Source organism: Oncorhynchus mykiss, chromosome 17 (genome assembly GCF_013265735.2).
Source record: "Oncorhynchus mykiss isolate Arlee chromosome 17, USDA_OmykA_1.1, whole genome shotgun sequence".
NCBI lineage: Eukaryota > Metazoa > Chordata > Actinopteri > Salmoniformes > Salmonidae > Oncorhynchus > Oncorhynchus mykiss.
The window spans coordinates 75,594,280-75,615,817 of NC_048581.1; the positions used below are offsets into that span (position 1 = coordinate 75,594,280).

Sequence of the window (21,538 nt, forward strand, 5' to 3'; positions counted from 1 at the left end):
TTCAACTAAAAAAAAAGGCATGAGGATCAGCGATCCCCTTACAATAGAAGTCTCAATGAGTAATGGCAGTAATTCCCCGGCTCAACTCTCTCACACACCCACACTGCAGTGAGAAACTCTTCAGAATGAACACTCTTGCATGAGGTTGGTAACCACCAACCAAACACACACACACACACACAACTTTGCAAATATTAACCCAAACTTCACAGGGCGCATCGCCACAATGCCAAAAGAAATACACACTCATGGCACACACCCACTGTTATCTACTATCAGCAAAAAAGGAAGACATATAGCCTTTTGAACCCAACCTGACCAAAACACTCAACAGATCTACATATAAACAGCTGCCCTGGGTGTGTGTATGTGTGTGATATGTGGATCTGTGTGAGGTGAGACAGTGGGATGGAGAACTACAAACTAGGGTGTGGTTTTCTACAGGTGTCTGGTCTTTCTAGAACATTTGGCTCCCAGGGCTGCTCCTCCTCCCCTTGTTCTGACAGCACAGTGAGACGCAGTTAATAAGGCTCTGTGGTCTTTGCATTATTCAACCAGTGACATGCTGTGGTTATATAACAGGAGTCATATGTGAGTTCCTTTGAGTAAACTGCCTGTGCAGTGGGAAGCCAAGCCAGGGTTCATCAGGTAAAACCACTATACAAATACAAGCCCTATTACATAACAAGCCTGTTAACACATTAACTCACACAGAGATACACACACTCTCAAAAAACGCAGGTTCAAAGTAAGAAAATGCAACTGCCCAACAATCACCCACCCCGCTCCCCATGTTCCTCTCTTAACCTTGCTGTGCGGTCAGAGAAGTAATTGGTTTTGTTGCCATAGCAACCCCTTCTGGCTGGCTGAGAGGAGGGGAGGTAGTGACGCATTGGGGAGCTACTCAGAGCTTAGAGCTTGGACCTCTCCCAGCAGATAGACCATTAGTTCCTGCTCTGCCTCCACTACTTGCTCTCCTCCTCTGGGCCCAGTCTCTCCCACTCTACCTCTTCTCTAACATGTTCTACTCATATCACATTGTGCCCCTGGCACGGGTTAATTCTCACCTGGATGACCGTGTTCCCGCCCTCCAGCAGGGCGATGGCCAATAGGATGCTCTCCTGGAAGATACGGTCGCTCGTGGCGTTCATGATGAGGTCAATTACCAGGTCGGACGCACCCTCTTTATCCAGACGGCACTGGACCTCATGCAGGGTCAGCTCCCCTCGGGCTGCGGCCGCCCCTGAACTCACCACTGGGGAGGGACAGGGAGAGAGAGACGGGGAGAGCGGGACAGGCAGATAGTCATCAAGAGCCAGAACAAACAAACAAACAAACGAAGGAAGGAAGGAAGGAAGGAAGGAAGGAAGGAAGGAAGGAAGGAAGGAAGGAAGGAAGGAAGGAAGGAAGGAAGGAAGGAAGGAAGGAAGGAAGGACAGAGACAGACAGACAGACAGATAGACAGACAGACAGACATGAGAACCTGTCACTGTAAATGAGAGTAAAAGTACAATTGCATCATCTCACAGGGATTTCCTCAATCAAGAGGATTGCTTGACGGGCAGATTAAAGAGGTCAGTCTGTCTCTTTCCTGTTCATTGATTCACTGCATAATTAGCTTATTATATAATTTAATGAGATGAATCTTGATGGATATGATCTCTAAACTAAACCAAAAACCGGATGCCAAAAGTATAGTGATGATCATTCCATGTCTTGAAAATAGCTGTATTTCTTAGCTAAGACTAGCTAGCCTTGTCTAGTGATGACACCTGCTCCAGCCACACAAGGACGCAGATGTGTGATAATGTTACCCAGAGGGCCACTCTCTGGCTGTGGGAGCAGGTGTCCACACTCCACGAAATATTCTAATCAAGAGCTCGTCTCTCTGGTCGCCTGGCAACAGCACGGCTTGGCTCAGTCAGAGGAGAGTGCTCAAATGCTGAGGGACAGAGCCTGGGTCCAAAGTCTTAATGGCGGACATGGTGGGGGCAGGCAGGCATGCAGACACAAGCGTGAACAGGAAGGAACTCATTCCTATTCTCCAGACGTGGAGAAGAGACTAACCATGACTCATCATCCTGATTAGAGTCTGGAACACGTCAACAAGCTTTAATACTCTGAGGTATTGAGATGTACAGTTGGGTCCCTTGATAAAGATGAGCTATATTGTATACAAAACAAATATATATATATATATATATATATATATACAGTGCCTTGCGAAAGTATTCGGCCCCCTTGAACTTTGCGACCTTTTGCCACATTTCAGGCTTCAAACATAAAGATATAAAACTGTATTTTTTTGTGAAGAATCAACAACAAGTGGGACACAATCATGAAGTGGAACGACATTTATTGGATATTTCAAACTTTTTTAACAAATCAAAAACTGAAAAATTGGGCGTGCAAAATTATTCAGCCACCTTTACTTTCAGTGCAGCAAACTCTCTCCAGAAGTTCAGTGAGGATCTCTGAATGATCCAATGTTGACCTAAATGACTAATGATGATAAATACAATCCACCTGTGTGTAATCAAGTCTCCGTATAAATGCACCTGCACTGTGATAGTCTCAGAGGTCCGTTAAAAGCACAGAGAGCATCATGAAGAACAAGGAACACACCAGGCAGGTCCGAGATACTGTTGTGAAGAAGTTTAAAGCCGGATTTGGATACAAAAAGATTTCCCAAGCTTTAAACATCCCAAGGAGCACTGTGCAAGCGATAATATTGAAATGGAAGGAGTATCAGACCACTGCAAATCTACCAAGACCTGGCCGTCCCTCTAAACTTTCAGCTCATACAAGGAGAAGACTGATCAGAGATGCAGCCAAGAGGCCCATGATCACTCTGGATGAACTGCAGAGATCTACAGCTGAGGTGGGAGACTCTGTCCATAGGACAACAATCAGTCGTTATTGCACAAATCTGGCCTTTATGGAAGAGTGGCAAGAAAAAAGCAATTTCTTAAAGATATCCATAAAAAGTGTTGTTTAAAGTTTGCCACAAGCCACCTGGGAGACACACCAAACATGTGGAAGAAGGTGCTCTGGTCAGATGAAACCAAAATTGAACTTTTTGGCAACAATGCAAAACGTTATGTTTGGCGTAAAAGCAACACAGCTGAACACACCATCCCCACTGTCAAACATGGTGGTGGCAGCATCATGGTTTGGGCCTGCTTTTCTTCAGCAGGGACAGGGAAGATGGTTAAAATTGATGGGAAGATGGATGGAGCCAAATACAGGACCATTCTGGAAGAAAACCTGATGGAGTCTGCAAAAGACCTGAGACTGGGATGGAGATTTGTCTTCCAACAAGACAATGATCCAAAACATAAAGCAAAATCTACAATGGAATGGTTCAAAAATAAACATATCCAGGTGTTAGAATGGCCAAGTCAAAGTCCAGACCTGAATCCAATCGAGAATCTGTGGAAAGAACTGAAAACTGCTGTTCACAAATGCTCTCCATCCAACCTCACTGAGCTCGAGCTGTTTTGCAAGGAGGAATGGGAAAACATTTAATGGGAAAACCTTGTGAAGATGCTGGAGGAAACGGGTACAAAAGTATCTATATCCACAGTAAAATGAGTCCTATATCGACATAACCTGAAAGGCCGCTCAGCAAGGAAGAAGCCACTGCTCCAAAACCGCCCCAAAAAAGCCAGACTATGGTTTGCAACAGCATATGGGGACAAAGATCATTGAAGAAATATCCTCTGGTCTGATGAAACAAAAATAGAACTACAGTATTTGGCCATAATGATCATCGTCATGTTTGGAGGAAAATTTGTGGGCAGAACTGAAAAAGCGTGTGCGAGCAAGGAGGCCAACAAACCTGACTCAGTTACACCAGCTCTGTCAGGAGGAATGGGCCAAAATTCACCCGACTTATTTTGGGAAGCTTGTGGAAGGCTACCCGAAACGTTTGACCCAAGTTAAACAATTTAAAGGCAATGCTAGCAAATTGAGTGAATGTAAACTTCTGACCAATTGGGAATGTGATACTATTATTCTGACATTTCACGTTCTTAAAATAAAGTGGTGATCCTAACTGACCTAAGACAGGGAATTTGGACTAGAATTTAGTCAGGAATTGTGAAAAACGAAGTTTAAATGTATTTGGCTAAGATGTATGGAAACTTCCGACTTCAACTGTATATGTATACATACACATATATATATTATTTTATACTAATCCAATTGTTCAAAGAAAAATATTTTGTGTGACAAGTAAAAAATAACATCGCAGAAATATAGTGTTCAAAATGACTCCACTGTATACTGTACGTCAGCCAGTTCAGACAAACAGATACAGAGTGTCACAGAGATACATTGACACACAGGTACCTGCTCGAGGTTTCCCTTCTGTTCCAGGGGGGACAGGACCATTGATGAACGTCGTCACACTGTCCCTTCTGGCCCCAGGCTTGATGTTCCCATAGTAACGATTCACCAGAATCTGCCTCAAGGCTTCACCCTGGTGGAAAGAGGTGATGTCAGAGGATGAAGCCTACATCATCATCATGAGATAAACCCTAGAGTCGATGTTTGCGCCCCCAAGGACATCAAATTAGCATAATACTAAATAATCCCCATAAAATCTGTAAGTTTAAACTAGAGATATATACGTTTTTTTGCATTGGATGCGTCTCAATCCACCACACCACTCCCCCATCTGCAGTGAAAGGTGACAGAGCTAGAGGGTCCGAACGGTTTGCCCTACAAACTATTATGACCTCTCTATGGAAAGATGAGACTGCCGCGAACACAATAGTGTTCTCCATTTGCTCCACAAGCGTTTGGGACTCGTCTGAAGTCGGTACAGCCGATCTGCCAACTTCTGTCTGTCGAGGCCAAACAGTTGGGCTACACACTAAGACCCATCTGTGGGAAGATGAGACTCTCACAAACACGTCGATTGTTTTGCAGTAGGATACCTCACAAGACTCGTCTGAAGTCCACCGCTACCCGTTGAAAAACATTTATGGAAGTATATACAGTATGGAGACAGTTTAGTGCCAAAAATAATGTGTTGAATACATAAAAAATCTAATTAAAAAAATAAAACAAATCCTGATCTTTTTTATATCTCACAGATATATCTCACAGATATAGGACGGACACTTCTTTCTTTTGATTTTCTTTTGGGACTATCTGTTGTTCTATGTAGTGAAGCTTTTATTCAATGCATTTGTATGGGCTAATAGAAGTAAGGCCAAATGTTCATCAAATCATTTTTTTATATATTTTTTATATTTCATGGGGCCATAAAATTCAAAATAAAATAGCTAAATCCTCCTTGATATGAACTTCTTACTGCAGCCCAACCTTCTGTTACTTAGATAACTTACATCCAATCTGCAGTTCCATCGATACCTGGTATTGCATGAGCCTCGGAATGTTCCAACTCATATTTATACATATCAGTTTTGTATATTCCTCTTTAAACCCATTGACACTCACACCCAGTGGCCAGTTAGTTAGTAGGGGGGTAACCCTGTGAGTACTGTAGGTGGGCATGCTGTGGAAGCAGAGTGGCTGCAGGCTAGGGCAGAGTGGTGCATCAATGCATTAAGACAACCAGCCCAGCAATGGTGGGCCAGAGAGAGCAGTGTTGGGGGACACTGGACCAGAAAGGATCAGACCAGAATGGACTCTACCTACCCTCCTCTGGTCCTCCAGTTGCTTCTCGGGCTGGTTGGGGTCAAGCTCCTGAGGGTGAGGTGAGTTAGCAGAAAGCAAATCAAGTCCAAAAAGGAAATTAGGGAAAACAAAAACAAAAGAGGGGTGTTAATCCTGTGCACATTAGTCACTTTCCTGACATGCAGGAAACTGGGCCAAATGACATCATGCAGTTAACAGAGGGAGGTGGGTGGTGTGTTGGGGTGGATGTGGGGTAGGAACATAACCATGCAGGCTTAGAGACGAGAGAAAAAAAACTAATAACATAAGGTAGCTTGCTGCCAGAACAAAAGGTAATTCATTTAAAACCCTTTTCATTTGAAACATTTACATTAACAATGTTAAACAAGGCTTAAATATTGCTGCTCACTCCTTTAATATTGGATACATTTCAACCGATAAACTGTACAGGTCAGAGTATCTCCCTTGTTACTTTGCAGTCGTCACACAAATGAAACCATGTTAATTACATAAGGTAGCGAGAAGCTGCCAGGGGCAGAAACACAACTCAAGCCATGAGAAAAAACCCAGCCCTATCCAGGTTACATAATGGAGTCAGTGTTGTGTGCTAGTAAGGCCACAGACACAGTGTAAACCCATGTTCCCATCTGCCGTGGAAAAACACCCAGCGCGCAGTTCCAAAACCCTGCAGAAAGAAGGTCAGGAAACTGGACTGGGATGGAGGGATGAACAGAGGGAGGGAGAAAGGGACAAACATATGTCGGTTCACAGTATTATAGAAAGTCCACAAGCTGGAAACATTGGCGTTTGTTATGTGTGTTTTGGTGAGTCGGACCTGAAAAAGGAAAGACGTGGGGAAGGGTTTGACTTGTTCCATCTAGATGAGCGGGGAGGAGTGATGACAACTGTAATGGAATGCGGCCACCACAACGTAGAGGACGGACAATCTACCAACTACAGTATATTCAACAACAACCCATATGCTGAGGCCCAGGGCCAATATGGGTGTTGAACTCACATCTGCAGCAGGAACTTCTGGCTCAGCCAGCGGAGGGGCCAGCTGATTGGATAGATAAATAAAAGGTCTGGGTTAGTCAAGGTGTGGCTTAGACTACAGTTAGTCATGTTGTTGCTACAAAGAGCAGAACTCTCCCTGAGCAAATTAACCTCAGGCAGCTCTCAGGTCACCTGCCTCACAGTGCAAACAGACCGATACAAGGCCATGCCGCTTTGCAAAGAAGCTCCCTGCCCGTCTGGCTGGTTACAGTCAATCAGTTGGATTGTCATGTGCCCAACAGTAATAAAAGCGCATGACTCAAAGCCAGCCACGGAGAAGCAAGGGGACAACAAACATGCCCTTATCTAACGTATCTGCAGTATTCTAAGTTTATGCGGTTATTGGAGCACTCTGTGTCATCACTATTCTACGCTCCTTGTGTTCACATGCCAATGCTTTCGCACAGTTGCTTGCATGTACAAATGTACTGTTTAGTTTTTTATGTGAAAGGATTAGAAATTTCATGTCCTAACATGAAGGACTAAGGGGTTACGACGGACAAATCAGACTTGCAGATATGGCTTTTAGTGGCATGACAGAAGTACACTACATGAACAAAGGTATTAGGACACCTGATCGTCAAACATCTCATTCCAAAATCAAGGACATTAATATGGAGTTGGTCCCCCTTTGCTACTGTAGTGGGAAGGCTTTCCACTAGATGATGGAACATTACTGCGGGGACTTCCATTCAGCCACAAGAGCATTAGTGAGGTCGGGCACTGATGTTGGGCGATTAGGCCTGGCTTGCAGTCGGCGTTCCAATTCATCCCAAAGATGTTCGATGGGGTTGAGGTCAGGGCTCTGTGCAGGACAGTCAAGTTCTTCCACACCAATCTTGACAAGACATTTCTGTATGTGGGGGGGGGGGGGGGGGGGGGGGGATAGCCCGAACCATGAAAAACAGCCCGAGACAGGTGTATAAAATTGAGCACACAGTCACGAAATCTAGACAAACATTGGCAGTAGAATGGCCTTACTGGAACTCGGTAGTGAGTGCTGCAACCGAGGACAGACAATTTGTATGTGCTATGCGCTTCAACACTCGGCGGTCCCATTTTGTGAGCTTGTGTGGCCTACCACTTCGCGGCTGAGCCGTTATTGCTCTTAGACATTTCCACTTCACAATAACAACACTTACAGGTGACCGGGTTTAGCAGGGCTGACATTTGAGGAACTAACTTGTTGGAAAGGTGGCATCCTATCACGGTTGCCACGTCGAAAGTCACTGAGCTCTTCAGTAATGCCATTCTACTGCCAATGTTTGTTTATGGAGATTGCATGGCTGTGTGCTCAATTTTATACACCTGCCCACAACGGGTGTGGCTGAAACGGTCGAATCCACCAATTTGAAAGGGTGTCCACATACTTTTGTATATATAGTGTATTAGTGATACAGTGCATAATAATATATGCAAATGAAAAAAAGCATTAAAACAAACATCACAAACAAAAAAACCTAACACCTCAGCTGACACTCAGACTCATACTCAGACTCAAATGCTTGCTTAAACACCTTGTTAAAAAGGACCTTTAGAAGGAGTAGACAGATGTGATACATTGAAATGGAAATGCAAAGTGAAAAGGCAGAGAGACAGATAGACAGACCACAATGGGGTTGACTCTGCCCCAGTAGCCCAGTCATGCTGACTGAGTAATTGTTAGACTAGACAAGAATCTCCCCTTATCAGGCCCCTCTTTACATAAAACATCAATATCCACAGGAAAAAGGATGATGCATGCAAACAAGGCTCAAATGTGTCAACCCTGATTCACTTGTCTATTTCAATTCAATCACAATGTTACTTTCAAGTGTATTTCCCATTCGTCACATTTTGAGTGGTGGAGAATGACATTCATTACGGTCCTCATTGGACCTGATTTGTCTTCCATGTTCCAGTGAGCTGAAGGCTGAGGTCGACCTGCCCAAGTGTCTGTGTTAGAGATGTTGACGATGAGTATGATGTGTCTCCTCTCTAATGCCCAGGAAGCTCAGATTCAAACTCGCATTAGACAGCTCTGCTAGAGTTATAATGTCAAAATACATTAGTTACTCACCAAATATGCAGTTTCTCTGAGTAACTATCTTCAAACACTCCCATTACGGCGGGTATGTACTTCCAAAATTGGTCTCAGTAAACATTTACAAGCACGCACATTTAAGGTGCCGAAGAGGCATTTTTTCGGTTGCTTTTTTAGAAGTACATACCGGCCATAACCGGAGTAAACTAAGATAGGTGCTCAGCAAAACTCCCTATTTTGTGAGTGACTAATATATCTTGACATTCAATGGGAGTTTGAATCGGCGCTTCCTGGGCGTTAGAGCCATCTTGAACGCACAGTTACTGGGGCAGGGTCGCAAATAATTTCCCCACGGAACTGCTGGCATCAGCCCTAGACACAGCTCGACCCATGACTGCCAACATTGGTTCCACTTATACGTTTTCTCAGACTATATGACGTCAACTATATAGTAGTATAGTATAAGTATATAGTAGTATAATGGGCGGGATCACTACAAACATTAGGTCATCTGTCACATTTCAGTTACTGCCACATTTCAGCAGTGGAAAGATGAAAGGATTCTGCACTTGTCTCAAGGTGTGAAGATGAATAACACCACCCCCTTCATTCTGTTTTATATAACCTGCCTGACCTTTCGTCTAGTGACAGGACTGTCATCGGCACCCTAGCAATAACTACCTGTCCCTGGCCCCCATCCCCGCTGATCCCCCACATATCCCCTAGCATTATTAGTATAGCCTAGAGAGTACAGTAAATAGGCAGGTAGAGGGGATAATCAAAGGGGGAGGACAGAGAGATGATTTCCTTTGTTCTTGTCTGACACCATTACATCAGTGGTCTTCCGTGAACCAGAGGTGGTCCTGAAACAGTTAACAGGTGTAGGCTGTGCAGTGCCCCCCACCCTGAAACAGTTAACAGGTGTATGCTGTGAAAATGGCCTGTACTCCTGCCCTCCCTTGCCACGCTCCCTTGCTCGCCCCAGCGCCGCCCAACACGAGGCACTGCCAGTCTTTCAGTAAACAGCCCCGCCGCACTTTTACTGGCAATTACTGCTGAAGGTCACACATCAGTGGAGAGTCTGAATTCCAGGGGGAAAAAATAACGTTAACTCTTATGTAACCGCTGCCTGCGAGCTGGCGGGAGCCCAAGAATCGTGCAGGACGAAGGCAGGCTACATGGAAACTGGGACAGAGCTGCACGGCCAGCAGAAATGCCTATAGTTCCCCCTGTTGGAGGGGATCAGAGAAACAACTAGCGTCCCCTCGCCTCACACACACTGCAGAAGCTCTGGGAATAGCTGAGGACAAGCAGGGACATACTGAGGCAGAGAGGACACCAGCACTAAGTGATGCAGAATAGCCGTGAATGGAGAGAAGAGGGGGAGACAGAGAGAAACAGATTGGTATAGAGAGAGAAATAGAGAGGGGGACAGAAAGAGCGACATTGCCAGGGATAATGAGACAATAGCGATCAGCCGACATGGACACACACAGCAAGGAAAGGGAGCGAAAGAGTCACACGGCACACACACAGACAAACAGGATCAGACCTACAGTCCCCAGTGCTTCCCAGATGGATAGGGGGAGTACTGTACTATATGTCAGGCCTGTAGCGGGGTACGCCACAGAGGAGGTGCAATGTCGGGCAGAGCAGAAATGCGGGCTGAACACAGGGCTAATTTAAAAGCTAACTGACAGACAGCCCAGTGCTGCTGCTGCCATTTCTGCCGCGGAGGGGAAGTGTGGGCTTTGGATCAGCATGGAGCCTGGGACACTGCGTCCCATAGGGGGGCCCTCCTGGGTCCATGCACGTGCCGGATGTGTGGGTGGGGTGTACACATTCTTCAGACACTACGAATGGGAAGGGTCCGTTCAGGCAACAAAGAAGTAGCCGGGGATTTCCATCACTGGATAACACTGGGGGGAGGAATGGAGGGAGGAAAAAGAGAGAGAAGACACTCATGTGAGTATGTGACCTCCTGGCAGACATACAGCTCAGATCGTAGACTCTCCAACGGTCAGTCTAACTGATATCTGTGTTTACCTCTCCTTCTTATCAGTCTCTCTCACTCCATTGTGTGCTTTCCTTTTTTTCTGAAAGGAAGTTAGTCTCTACTGCTGTAACTCATTACTATCTTGTGTACATGCTCATTTACTAGACAATACAAGTTGACTAGATGATGTTATTGTGACCAAAAATATAACTACAGTAATACTGCAACTAATACTAAACAAAACCTTCTAAAGGTAAAAAAAAACAAAAAACGATATAATCTGTGACTGAAGGTTGTGCTCTTAAATGTCATACATTCTCAATATAGGTGTTGGTCAATGTGGTGTCCTGTACAGTCGACATGTGCGTTGACATGGAGAAGGGGAATAATAATAGAACAGCTTCTGAGTAAAAGAGGTGTTCTGTTCTATGACATCAGTGAGAATGTGATGCCACATTAGTCCCTCCCATATGGCACCGGCCTCAGGCTTTCTGAAAGTCCCCTGACAGATGCAGTACAAGATGAAAGGGAAGAAAGAGGATATCTGCAGTTTCCACTTCCTCTAGGGCACGCACAGACACACTCCCTGATGTACATATACAGTACACACTCGCAAAGCAAGAACACCTGCGCACACAAACACCCCGTTACCCTCTATGGATGTGGGGATGATCTGGTTTCCACCACTACGTTTAAGGGATAGTTCCATGTGTATAAATACTCACACACCTGCTGTGGTAATGGTGATGGGGTGCTTAAGGGCAACCACCCTGCCCCTGTCCCTCTGACCACCATCCAAAGAGAGACTGGGTATGATCAACACCCCGACACCAACCTTCCCCCTTGCTGCTCCCCCCTCAAGCCAAACCCTGGGTGCTGCCTGTTCATGTCCTGCCTCCATTCAGATAGCCTCCCACTTGATCTCCCAAAGGAATTTGTTCTGTCTAGCTTCAGTTCTGTGAGGAGAAACTGGTGAATAAAGCTGCAAACCGAATTGAACTTGTTTCAAAGTTGCTTGCAGTTTGCACAATAAATATCTCCACTTTTCCCATTCAAAGGATACATAAATATACTATATGGCGTAGCACTGCAAATTACTGTACATCTTAAGTGACAAAGTGCATTGAACACAAGGGGGGAAAAATGAATCAAGGAAATGCACACAAACAAATGTGCAGATGGAGAAAGGAATGGCACCATTAAGTATTTCACTACAGAAATTCCAAAGCTGCTAAGACTAGAAAGTACATCATTATGACTGAACCATAAAGCCATCACCGTGTTCCAGTTATGTACTAAATGGCTACATCCACTGACGTGTAGACTCATTTTGCTCGTTGTGGTCTATCATTACAGTCTGTATGCACTGTTTCCTAAAATAAAAGATTGACAATGTGCAAGTCCATTCTGAAAAGACACACAATTTCTGACACACTCGTACAACAGAAGTACACAATGACCAGCAACTAAACTTCAAGCAGATTACTACAATAAAGACACAGGAGTATGGCAAGTTGGCAACATTACCAGACAGTTCTTAGCATGCTAGTGGTGGCACAGTTACACAGTACAACACATGGCAACTGGCAGCTACTCTGACAGACACAGAGAGAGCATGGGGAAGAGTTCACGGAGGTCAGCAGCACATAATACAGCAAAACTCTAGCACAGGTGCATCTAGCTACACCACTAGTATGAGACGGAAATCAAACGAAAGAAGGAAAATGATCAACCTCAGCCACATCCATCTCATCATCAAAGGCAATGTGCTGGAAGAGAAGAGTATAGTGGCAGAGTTAGTAGAGCTGGGTTAAGGGGAGGGGAGGCAGCTGGAAACAGACAAACAGTTGGACAGAAACACACACCATGTCAGTTAGTAAAAAACACACAAGTTACTACATCTCAAAGCAATGGATTTGTAAATATCAACAGAACAGCAGAGAGAACAAAGTGCATTAATCAGAGATTAGTACAGAGGGTCATTGGCACATAAATGGTGTATTAGTGTTTAAGCGCGTGTCTTAGTGTGTGATTGTGAATAGCACGGAGGCTACCGTATATACACACACCCTTGGCATCTTATTCCTGCAGAAGGGCAACTGCTACTGTAGGTTATAAACCAAGCCAAAAGACTCATCCCATCCATCACAGACCTGAGTACACCCAGTATCTTGGGGAGGGCACAGGTCAGCAGAGGAAACCTGAACCTCCAACTCCATATTTGCTCTTAAACCCTGACCTCTGCACTGACCTCTGTAAAGAGCTACAGAATACCAGGCCTCTTAGTAACTCTGTTTCCTCTCATGATAAATCCCAGCGTAGAGAGAACCAGATGAGTATTGTGAGGTGGTGAAGAGGGCCATTTTAGTGTAGGTACCTTCTCCCCATAGCCACGGTCTTTAGTCATCATCTCCCTCAGAGTCTGCAGCACCTTGATACACAGCCGCTCCTCGTTCTCCTCCAGCAGCTGCTTGGTGTGTTTGATGAGCCTGGGCAGAGGTCAGAGGTCAGGGGCAGGTGGATCACACATACTGCACTGTACAGAACTGCATACCACAACAACTAAAAAATACCCTGATTTAAGAGAGATTCTACTACAGTAATTACTGTTAATCTTGTAGTTTAGAGATGAGGGTAAATGTCTTCTTGGCATAATCCTAATTGATTGGCTTAATGTATTATTGGCTGTAAATGTTTGGGTAGAGATTTGACCTCACGTGGGTCTTAGAGCGGTCAATCAGGTTCTGCGTTTTACTGTATTCATGGTTAGGAGCCTTTCAATCCAAATTACCAATCCTGTATATGAGTCAAGTGCTGAAGCTTCAATGAACCAGTAGACCCAATCTCTTCTGGCATACAGGCTTTCCATAAAGGTCCCATTGTATTCTACACATTGAGGCTAGTACTGTACTGTATTGCCTTTGTACCGTAAATCAGTTTCCTGAATCAGTGTGAACTGGTGGTGTCTCACGTGCTCCTCCACATATGAATTTCCCCTCCCTGCGGCCCTTTACGTAGGCTAATCCCTGAGCCGGAATCTGTTCAAAGAGCACAGACATCCACACTCCCACCCTGTTATCCAATCTCAGCCCTTATCAAGCACAACACACACAGGAGTGGCCTGGCCTGTGTAGGGGAGGCAGGCTTGGAGGGAGAGAGGGAGGGAGGGAGGACTGTGTGAGGGAGCCAGAGCTCCAGTAGGCTCAGGGTAGGACATGTGAAAACAAAGCCCTGGGTCACTTCCGTACTTAGCCTGTTTGGAGCGGGACGCCCTGCACAATGATGAATTCAGTTACTGTGTAGACTTACAGGGGAAATGTGTCCCAACTCTAGTTATAGTGCAACAGGTACAGTATGAAAGAGCTCAGATCAGGTTAACACCATGCATTCCTGAACACTGAGACAGTATCATGAGACTGTACAGACTTTCCAGTCAAACCACAGCTAGGTAATTTCCTAGTGGACTAACCCTTATTTGGTTTACGAATGCTTTGGAAGAAATTGCAGAATTTCTAAGAAAATTGCAGACTATGGTCCATCACTGGACGTGGCAAGAGGCGCGTCGATTGTTTGTAAACTTGTCAGGTATGTGGGTGGCTTGCCGTGGTTTGTGGGTACTGGAGTCTCACTTGGAGATGAAGCCGCCGCTCTCACATTTCCTGCGGGCGTCTGTGTTCTCAGGGAACAGCAGCTCAGGGCGATGCAGCACGTCCACCAGGACAGACAGCTCAGCCTGGACCAGGGGATGCAGACGGTCCTCCAGGGCTGACACTATGTCCTACAACACAAAGCAGAGCAGAGGACAGGCACGGTTTGAGGCGTTGCAGAAACAGAGATAGGACACAGACAGGGCACAGGCAAACTCAGGGCATTGGCACACTGAGTGTTAGATCAGGGGTAGGTCTGATCCCAACCTAACTGTCTCTATGAGTTTGGTGCCTGGGTGCCAGCCCCTACTGTTGAAGTCCTGCCCCAACAGGGAAGCTGACAAAACTGAAAAACATGCTGGTCAACATTGTGACCTTATTGTCTCAAACTGCTCACTCGACAAACAAATAAAAGCAGAAGTTAACCATTGTTTACCAAAAACAATGGCTGCCAAGGCAGCAGCTACTCTTCCTGGGGTCCAGCAAAATTAAGGCAGTTTATATAATTTTAAAAACATTAAAATACATTCACAGATTTCACAACACACTGTGTGCCCTCAGGTCCCTACTCCACAACTCCCACATATCTACAGAACAAAATCCTTGTGTACATGTGTGTATAGTGCGTATGTTGTCGTGTATGTGTATGCATGTGTCTGTGCCTGTTTGTGTTGCTTCACAGCCCCCACTGTTCCATTTATCTGTTTTTTTAATCAAATTGTACTGCTTGCATGAGTTACTTGATGTGGAATAGAGTTCCATGTAGTCATGGCTCTATGTAGTACTATGTGCCTCCCATAGTCTGTTCTGGACTTGGGGACTGTGAAGAGACCTCTTGTGGCACGTTTTGTGGGGTATGCATGGATGACCAAGCTGTGTGCCAGTAGCTCAAACATACAGCTCAGTGCATTCAACATGTACCTCTCATAAATAAAAGTAGTGATGAAGTCTATCTCTCCTCCACTTTCAGCCAGGAGAGATTGACATGCATGTTATTAATATTAGCTCTATGTGTACATCCAAGGAACAACCGTTTTGCCCTGTTCTGAACCAATTGCCATTTTCCAAAGTCCTTTTTTGTGGCACAACTGAACAGTAGTTCAGGTGCGACAAAGCTAAGGCCTGTAGGACCTGTATTGTTAATAGTGCCGTTAAGAAGGTAGAACAGATCTTTATTATAGACAGACTTCTCCCCATCTTAGCTACTGTTGTATCAATATGTTTGACCATGCCAGTTTACAATCCAGTGTAACTCCAAGCAGTTTAGCCACCTTAACTTCCACATTATTTATTACAAGATTTAGTTGAGGTTTAGGGTTTAGTGAATGATTTGTCAAAAATACAATGCTTTTAGTTTTAGAAATATTTAGGACTAACTAATTCCTTGTTAAGTGTTGCAGTCATTTCAGTCGCTGTAGTAGCTAACATGTGTAGTGTTGAGTCATCCGCATACATAGACACTCTGGCTTTACTCAAAGCCAGTGGCAATTCATTAGAAAATATTGAAAAACTTCAATTGCCTAGACAGCTGCCTTGGGGAATTCCTGATTCTACCAGGATTATGTTGGAGAGCCTTCCATTAAAGAACACCCTCTGTGTTCTGTTAGACAAGTAACTCTTCATCCACAATATAGCAGGGGGTGTAAAGCCATAACATATGTTTTGCCAGCAGCAGACTCTGATCAATAATGGCAAAAGCAACACTGAAGACTAACAAAACAGCCCCCACAATCTTTTTATAGTCAATTTCTCTCAGCCAATCATCAGTCATTTGTGTAAGTGCTGTTCTTGTTGAATGTCATTTTCTATAAGCATGCTGAAAGTTTGTTGTCAATTTGTTTACTTTAAAATAGCATTGTATCTGGTCAAAGACAATTTTTTCCAAAAGTTTACTAAGGGTTGGTAACAGGCTAATTGGTCGGCTATTTGAGCCAGTATAGGGGACTTTACTATTCTTAGGTAGCTGAATTTCTTTTTCTTTCCGCCAAGCCTGAGGGCACAAACTTTCTAGTAGGCTTAAATTGAAAATAGGGCAAATAGGAGTGGCAATATTGTCTGCTAGTATCCTCAGTATGTTGGCTGAAAAGAAATTGTAACAAAGTCTGTATTATCCTTCTTGGGAATTACAAGTATTTCCTTTACTATTGCACTTCCATGCATTCCATTTCTGGGAATGGATTGGCCAATTGACCTGGAGTTCCAAAACCTCAGCACCTGAAGTCATGGCTAATTTTCCCAACAACAGAAGCATGATGTTATTGAATTCAAAATCATAATGAAACTGATTCCCTGATTACCCATATCAAATGTTGTCAGAACTAGGCTTGAACCCACTGTTAGATGCAAAGCTACAGTAAACGTTAACTCCTCAATATATTCCAGAGTCTCACCTGTAGTCCCTCTATGATGTTCCTGTAGCTGACGGACATGGTCAGTATGAACTCTCACCTGTAGCCTCTATGATGTTCCTGTAGCTTAAACATGGTTAGTATGTAGTCTCACCCTTAGCCTCACTATGATGTTCCTGTAGGTGATGGACATGGTCATTATGAAGTCTCACCTGTAGCCTCTCTATTATGTTCCTGTAGCTGACCGACGTGGTGGCGTTAGAGTCCCTCCTGGGGGCATTCTTAGCAGAGAGCCTCCAGCTCAGGATGGACTTGGTGACCACATTGTTGGACTTGACAAACAGGTTGTTCACCTGGCTGTCCAGGTCCACAGGGATGGCAATGGCTCTACTCTTGGCTGTGTGCAATGAAACAGTAGGATGCAAACTTAAGAGGGGCGCTCGTTTCACAATAGTTTCAAAAGATGTTGAAATATATATATATAAATATATATATATATATATATATTGTAGTTGATAGACAAAATGAACTCATTGGATTTATTTCTCAGACTTTATCAAGACAGTGTTTGGGAAACAGGTGGAGACCAAGTGCAGGTATCTTACCCACATCAGACAGCACCTTAATACAGGCCTCAACTGAGGCCTTCTGTGTGGGGGTGAGCCAATTACAGTGGAACACCCTAAACACCCCCTGAAGGAGCTGAACGAACACCGGCTGGCGAGTCTGAGGGAGAGAGAAAAAAAGAGAAAGAGAGAGAGAGAGCCGATAGAAACAGACAGGAAGAAAGTAGAGGAGATATGAGAGGAGAGAAGACGTCAAAAGATGAGTCAGAAGCTACACATTAACCAAAGTTAAAATCCCCAGTGGTGATCAACAAAGGCTTTTGTGGTTTATCTCAGACCATAGGGTGCTCTCAGACACAAACGGGTCATGTTCTGCAGTGAGAAACCAGAGAAAAGTTTGAAACTGACAAGGTATTACCTGAATGCTAATTTATGTTTTCTGTTTCAAAGCGTTTTCTCCTGTTTGCCCGTAGAATCCTAGAATCTTTAACCGTATGTGCTGTAGACGTGCTCTATTATACACCTACAGTAGGTAAGACGGTCTATCACTTCTAGTATGCCTGTTGGTTATCACCAGAATCAGTTCAGGTATCAACCAGTTCTGCTGTACCAATGTCTAATACATACAGTATCACCACTACCATCAGGACCTAACAACACCCTGTAAGCAAGCTGCACACAAACCTACAGCACAACATATACCTCGGTCATCTTTCCCAGAATGCTTGCCTGTCATGGGATAGAAGGGAATGAATATCATCATTAGGTGCTTCACATAAATTGTGTACACGCATATTACTGTAAGTGTCTAGGGATGTGGGATGGTGGATGGAGGAGGGAGTTTTAAGGGTGAGAAAATGAGAAAAACAAAACCTAATAAAGTCTAATGGGAGTGAAACTATTCCTGCAAAACAGGAAACGCAATTCCTTACAAGCTAATCTTGCATTGGTATTACTAGCCTACACCACGAGTGGTTGAAAAAGCCATAGAGTGAAGTGGACAAGTCTTCCAAGAAAAGCAATGGGCTACTCCCTCACACGGGACATGTCCCAACCTCTTTAGGCTACAGTAGACCACAGAGTGATTGACCATTCTCTACTTGCTGTTTGCAACCACATCCCAGCAGTGATGGCATCTTGCGAAACAAAGATCTGGGAAGGAACTCGGGGGAGGATTCTCAAGACGCCAGCATCTGTAAAGGGTTCTTGGAAGGTGCTGACTCAGTTCCATATGAAATCTATTGCTAGTCTAGGACTGCTGGTAAGGAACACACCCAGGGGACAGGAAGCTAACCACAGCTGGACATTTACCCATACTTACATACACTTGACGCGCCACCTATTTGAAGAAATGTAATGTTCATGAATGCCCTTTATAAAACAATAAGTTAACACAGATCACTATCAACAGAAAATGATTGATACCAGATTTCATCCGACAGCTCAGAATATCCACCATTCAACTGCTTGGATTGTAACATGTTGTGTGTTATGGTGGTTATTTAAGTTGTGTTGTTTTGCAGTCATGGTTACCTGCAGACTGGTGCTCTGGTCAGAGAAGGGCGAGCTGAAGAATGTGGTGACGATGCTCATGACCGTCTCTGTCACGTAACCCTCCAGAACCGTGTCTGCATGCTTCCTGTCACTGGTGTTGTTGCAGACCTACAGACAGCAGACACAGATATACAAGGTTGACTCATCAGACAGTGGGTAATGGGTGAGCATTCACTGGATCACACTTCCTCCCTTAAAACACTTCAATGACTCTAGTCACACAAGTCATAGACGGTTCTCTATGCTACTGCACAGCAAGCAGTACTGGAGCGCCAAGCCTGGGACCAAAAGGCTTAACAGCTTCTACCCCCAACCCATGAGACTGCTGAACGGAATATTGACATTGACCCGCTTATTTTATTCTTATTTGTTGCACTGACTGTCTTACACAGGCTCGATGTACAGTCATTGGACTCTAACCACACAATCAGACATACTACACTGGCACTGCAACACACACAAACATACATTCATATGGACGCCACACACACACATTCCTTCACACACGCTGCTGCTACTCTCTGTTTATTATCTATGAATAGTCACTTTACCCTTACCTACATGTACATATTACCTCAATTACCTCGACTACCCCGTACCCCTATACATTGACTTGGTACCGGTACCGGTACCGGTAGCTTCATTATTCTTATTTTATTGTGTTCCTATTTTTCCTTTAGTTTATTTAGTACATTTTTTCTTACAATTTTAAAACTCTGCAGGGGTTTTAAGGATTTGTAAGTAAGCATTTCACGGTAAGGTTGTATTCTGTTGTATTCGGTGCATGTGACAAATACAATTTAATTTGCATCCTCAGTGGTCTAAGCCACTGCATCACAGTGCTAGAGGGGTCACTACAGACCCGGGATCGATCCTGGGCTGTATCACAATTGACTGTGATCGGAAGTCCCATAGGGCAGTGCACAATTGGTCCAGCCTTGTCCGAGTTAGGGGAGGCTTTGGCCAGGGTTAGGGGAGGGTTTGGCTGGGTTAGGGGAGGGTTTGGCCGGGGTTAGGGGAGGGTTAGGCTCTTGTGATTTCTGGGAAACCTGAGAATTTTGGGAAAGTTACCGGAATTTTGAAACCATAACACTTTATTTGGAGAGTCTCCCTGTAGAACGCTTAACAAACGATCAACAAGCTATCAGTAACATGTCACCTGCATGTCTGTTGACAAGCCATAAGATATGGAACAGATGTGATGTGTGTTTATTTACCCTGCATATGTCCACCAGGAAGTTCTCAAAGAGCTTCCACATGTGGTTGCTGGTGTAGATCTCCTTCATCTCCACCTCTGTGTCCACGTAGCAGTGATTCAGGAAGTTGATGTAGGCTATCTTCACCTAGAGAGGAAGGTCGGAATTAAAGGGCGACGGCACTTTGTGATTTGGCCTCATTTTGAAGATTGCTCATTAGGAAATGCTATAGAACTGAAGCCAAGCAGGAACCAAATGAGAGCCGTCTTGGTTGTGTGGGTTGATATGGGTCTGTAACGTTTGCATATTAACTGGTGGTTCGAGCGCTGAATGCTGATTGGCTGACAGCCGTGGTATACCACGGGTATGCATACCACGGATATGACAAAACATTTATTTTTACTGCTCTAATTATGTTGGTAACCAGTTTATAATAGCAATAAGGCACCTCTGGGATTTGTGGTATATGGCCAATATACCACAGCTAAGGGCTGTATCCACACCCCCTCGGGCCTTATTGCTTAATCATACCCTGGCAGGTACTGTTGTTTGTCCCTCCTGAGTCACCGTAGCAACAAGATAGCCACTTCTTCAAAATAGTCACTTTGTTAAAATAGTCAGAATTAATCTAAGATAAATCAAGATATCTGAAATTAAATGTAGACTTTTTGCAGAGGTCTAATTTAGGTGTTTGGTGCAGTATTTCTCACGTAAAAAAAATAGCATGGAAAATTAGTCAGTGCACTCCGTACAGTCTATCAAGTCGGGAAAGTCTAGCTACGAGCTCAGGACTGATTTCTGAGAACAATAACAAGTCTATAACATTATCGGCAAGCTGTCATACGATGATAAATAAAGCACAAGCTACACACTGTTTATCAGTTCCCAAAATCACTTGGTAGCTAGCTAAGTTTCAACTCTGATTGTCAATGAAGCTAGTAGTAGCTACTGTAACAGGCACATTGAGCAGCCAGGCCACAATCAGCTTATCATGTCACTGGGGAGTGGCAAAGTGTGTGTTTCGGTGCCATTTAGTTTTTTACAACTTTCTCACTATCTATTATCAGAGTGCGCGTCTGTCTGGCAGTTCTCATAGAGAATCATGTTACAAAAACAGATTGCGAGGAGTCACAAGATGCTTGCGAATGCCTGGGTTTTTGGAACAATGGAATATTGACAAGTTGCAGTTGGGATACAAGTGTAATCTGATCGTCTCAATTCAAATTTTTCCCAAAAAACGGGTACACTCGAGTGATAGACGCTATCAAACACATCAGCAAGTGGCCACTTCATAAAGGGCTTAGGGCCAAGGGTTATTTCAATATAATATTGGCGATGTGCTTTCTTATGTAAAATAGTCTGAGGCGCTGTAAAATGGGCAGGTCTGTCGCACTGTCTGGAGGTTCTGGCTGCTATGATTGGATAGAGTGCGTACAGCTGATAGAGCGCAATCAGCACAGCTGCTTCCATACCAAAACCATCCAGTAAGTCATGACTACCTCA

General features: G+C 44.3%; 1 protein-coding gene across 9 annotated transcripts in view; it reads right to left on the bottom strand.

Annotated features, from left to right (window-relative positions):
- Window positions 1-21,538, bottom strand: part of LOC110494585 (inositol 1,4,5-trisphosphate receptor, type 1b) — a 143,340-nt gene that overhangs the window by 65,764 nt on the left and 56,038 nt on the right. For 4 of the 9 annotated variants that reach the window (XM_021569780.2, XM_021569777.2, XM_021569776.2 and 1 more), the window contains 11 exons: window positions 20,057-20,182; window positions 18,819-18,947; window positions 17,325-17,445; window positions 16,932-17,116; window positions 14,354-14,502; window positions 13,102-13,213; window positions 12,458-12,493; window positions 6,668-6,709; window positions 5,671-5,718; window positions 4,354-4,483; window positions 1,068-1,255 (listed from right to left, as the gene is read on the bottom strand). In XM_021569780.2, the coding sequence (XP_021425455.2) occupies window positions 1,068-1,255; window positions 4,354-4,483; window positions 5,671-5,718; window positions 6,668-6,709; window positions 12,458-12,493; window positions 13,102-13,213; window positions 14,354-14,502; window positions 16,932-17,116; window positions 17,325-17,445; window positions 18,819-18,947; window positions 20,057-20,182 (1,266 nt within the window). The remainder of the gene's footprint in view (window positions 1-1,067; window positions 1,256-4,353; window positions 4,484-5,670; window positions 5,719-6,667; window positions 6,710-12,457; window positions 12,494-13,101; window positions 13,214-14,353; window positions 14,503-16,931; window positions 17,117-17,324; window positions 17,446-18,818; window positions 18,948-20,056; window positions 20,183-21,538) is intronic. The other 5 variants (XM_021569788.2, XM_021569785.2, XM_021569786.2 and 2 more) reach the window with 2 other exon arrangements.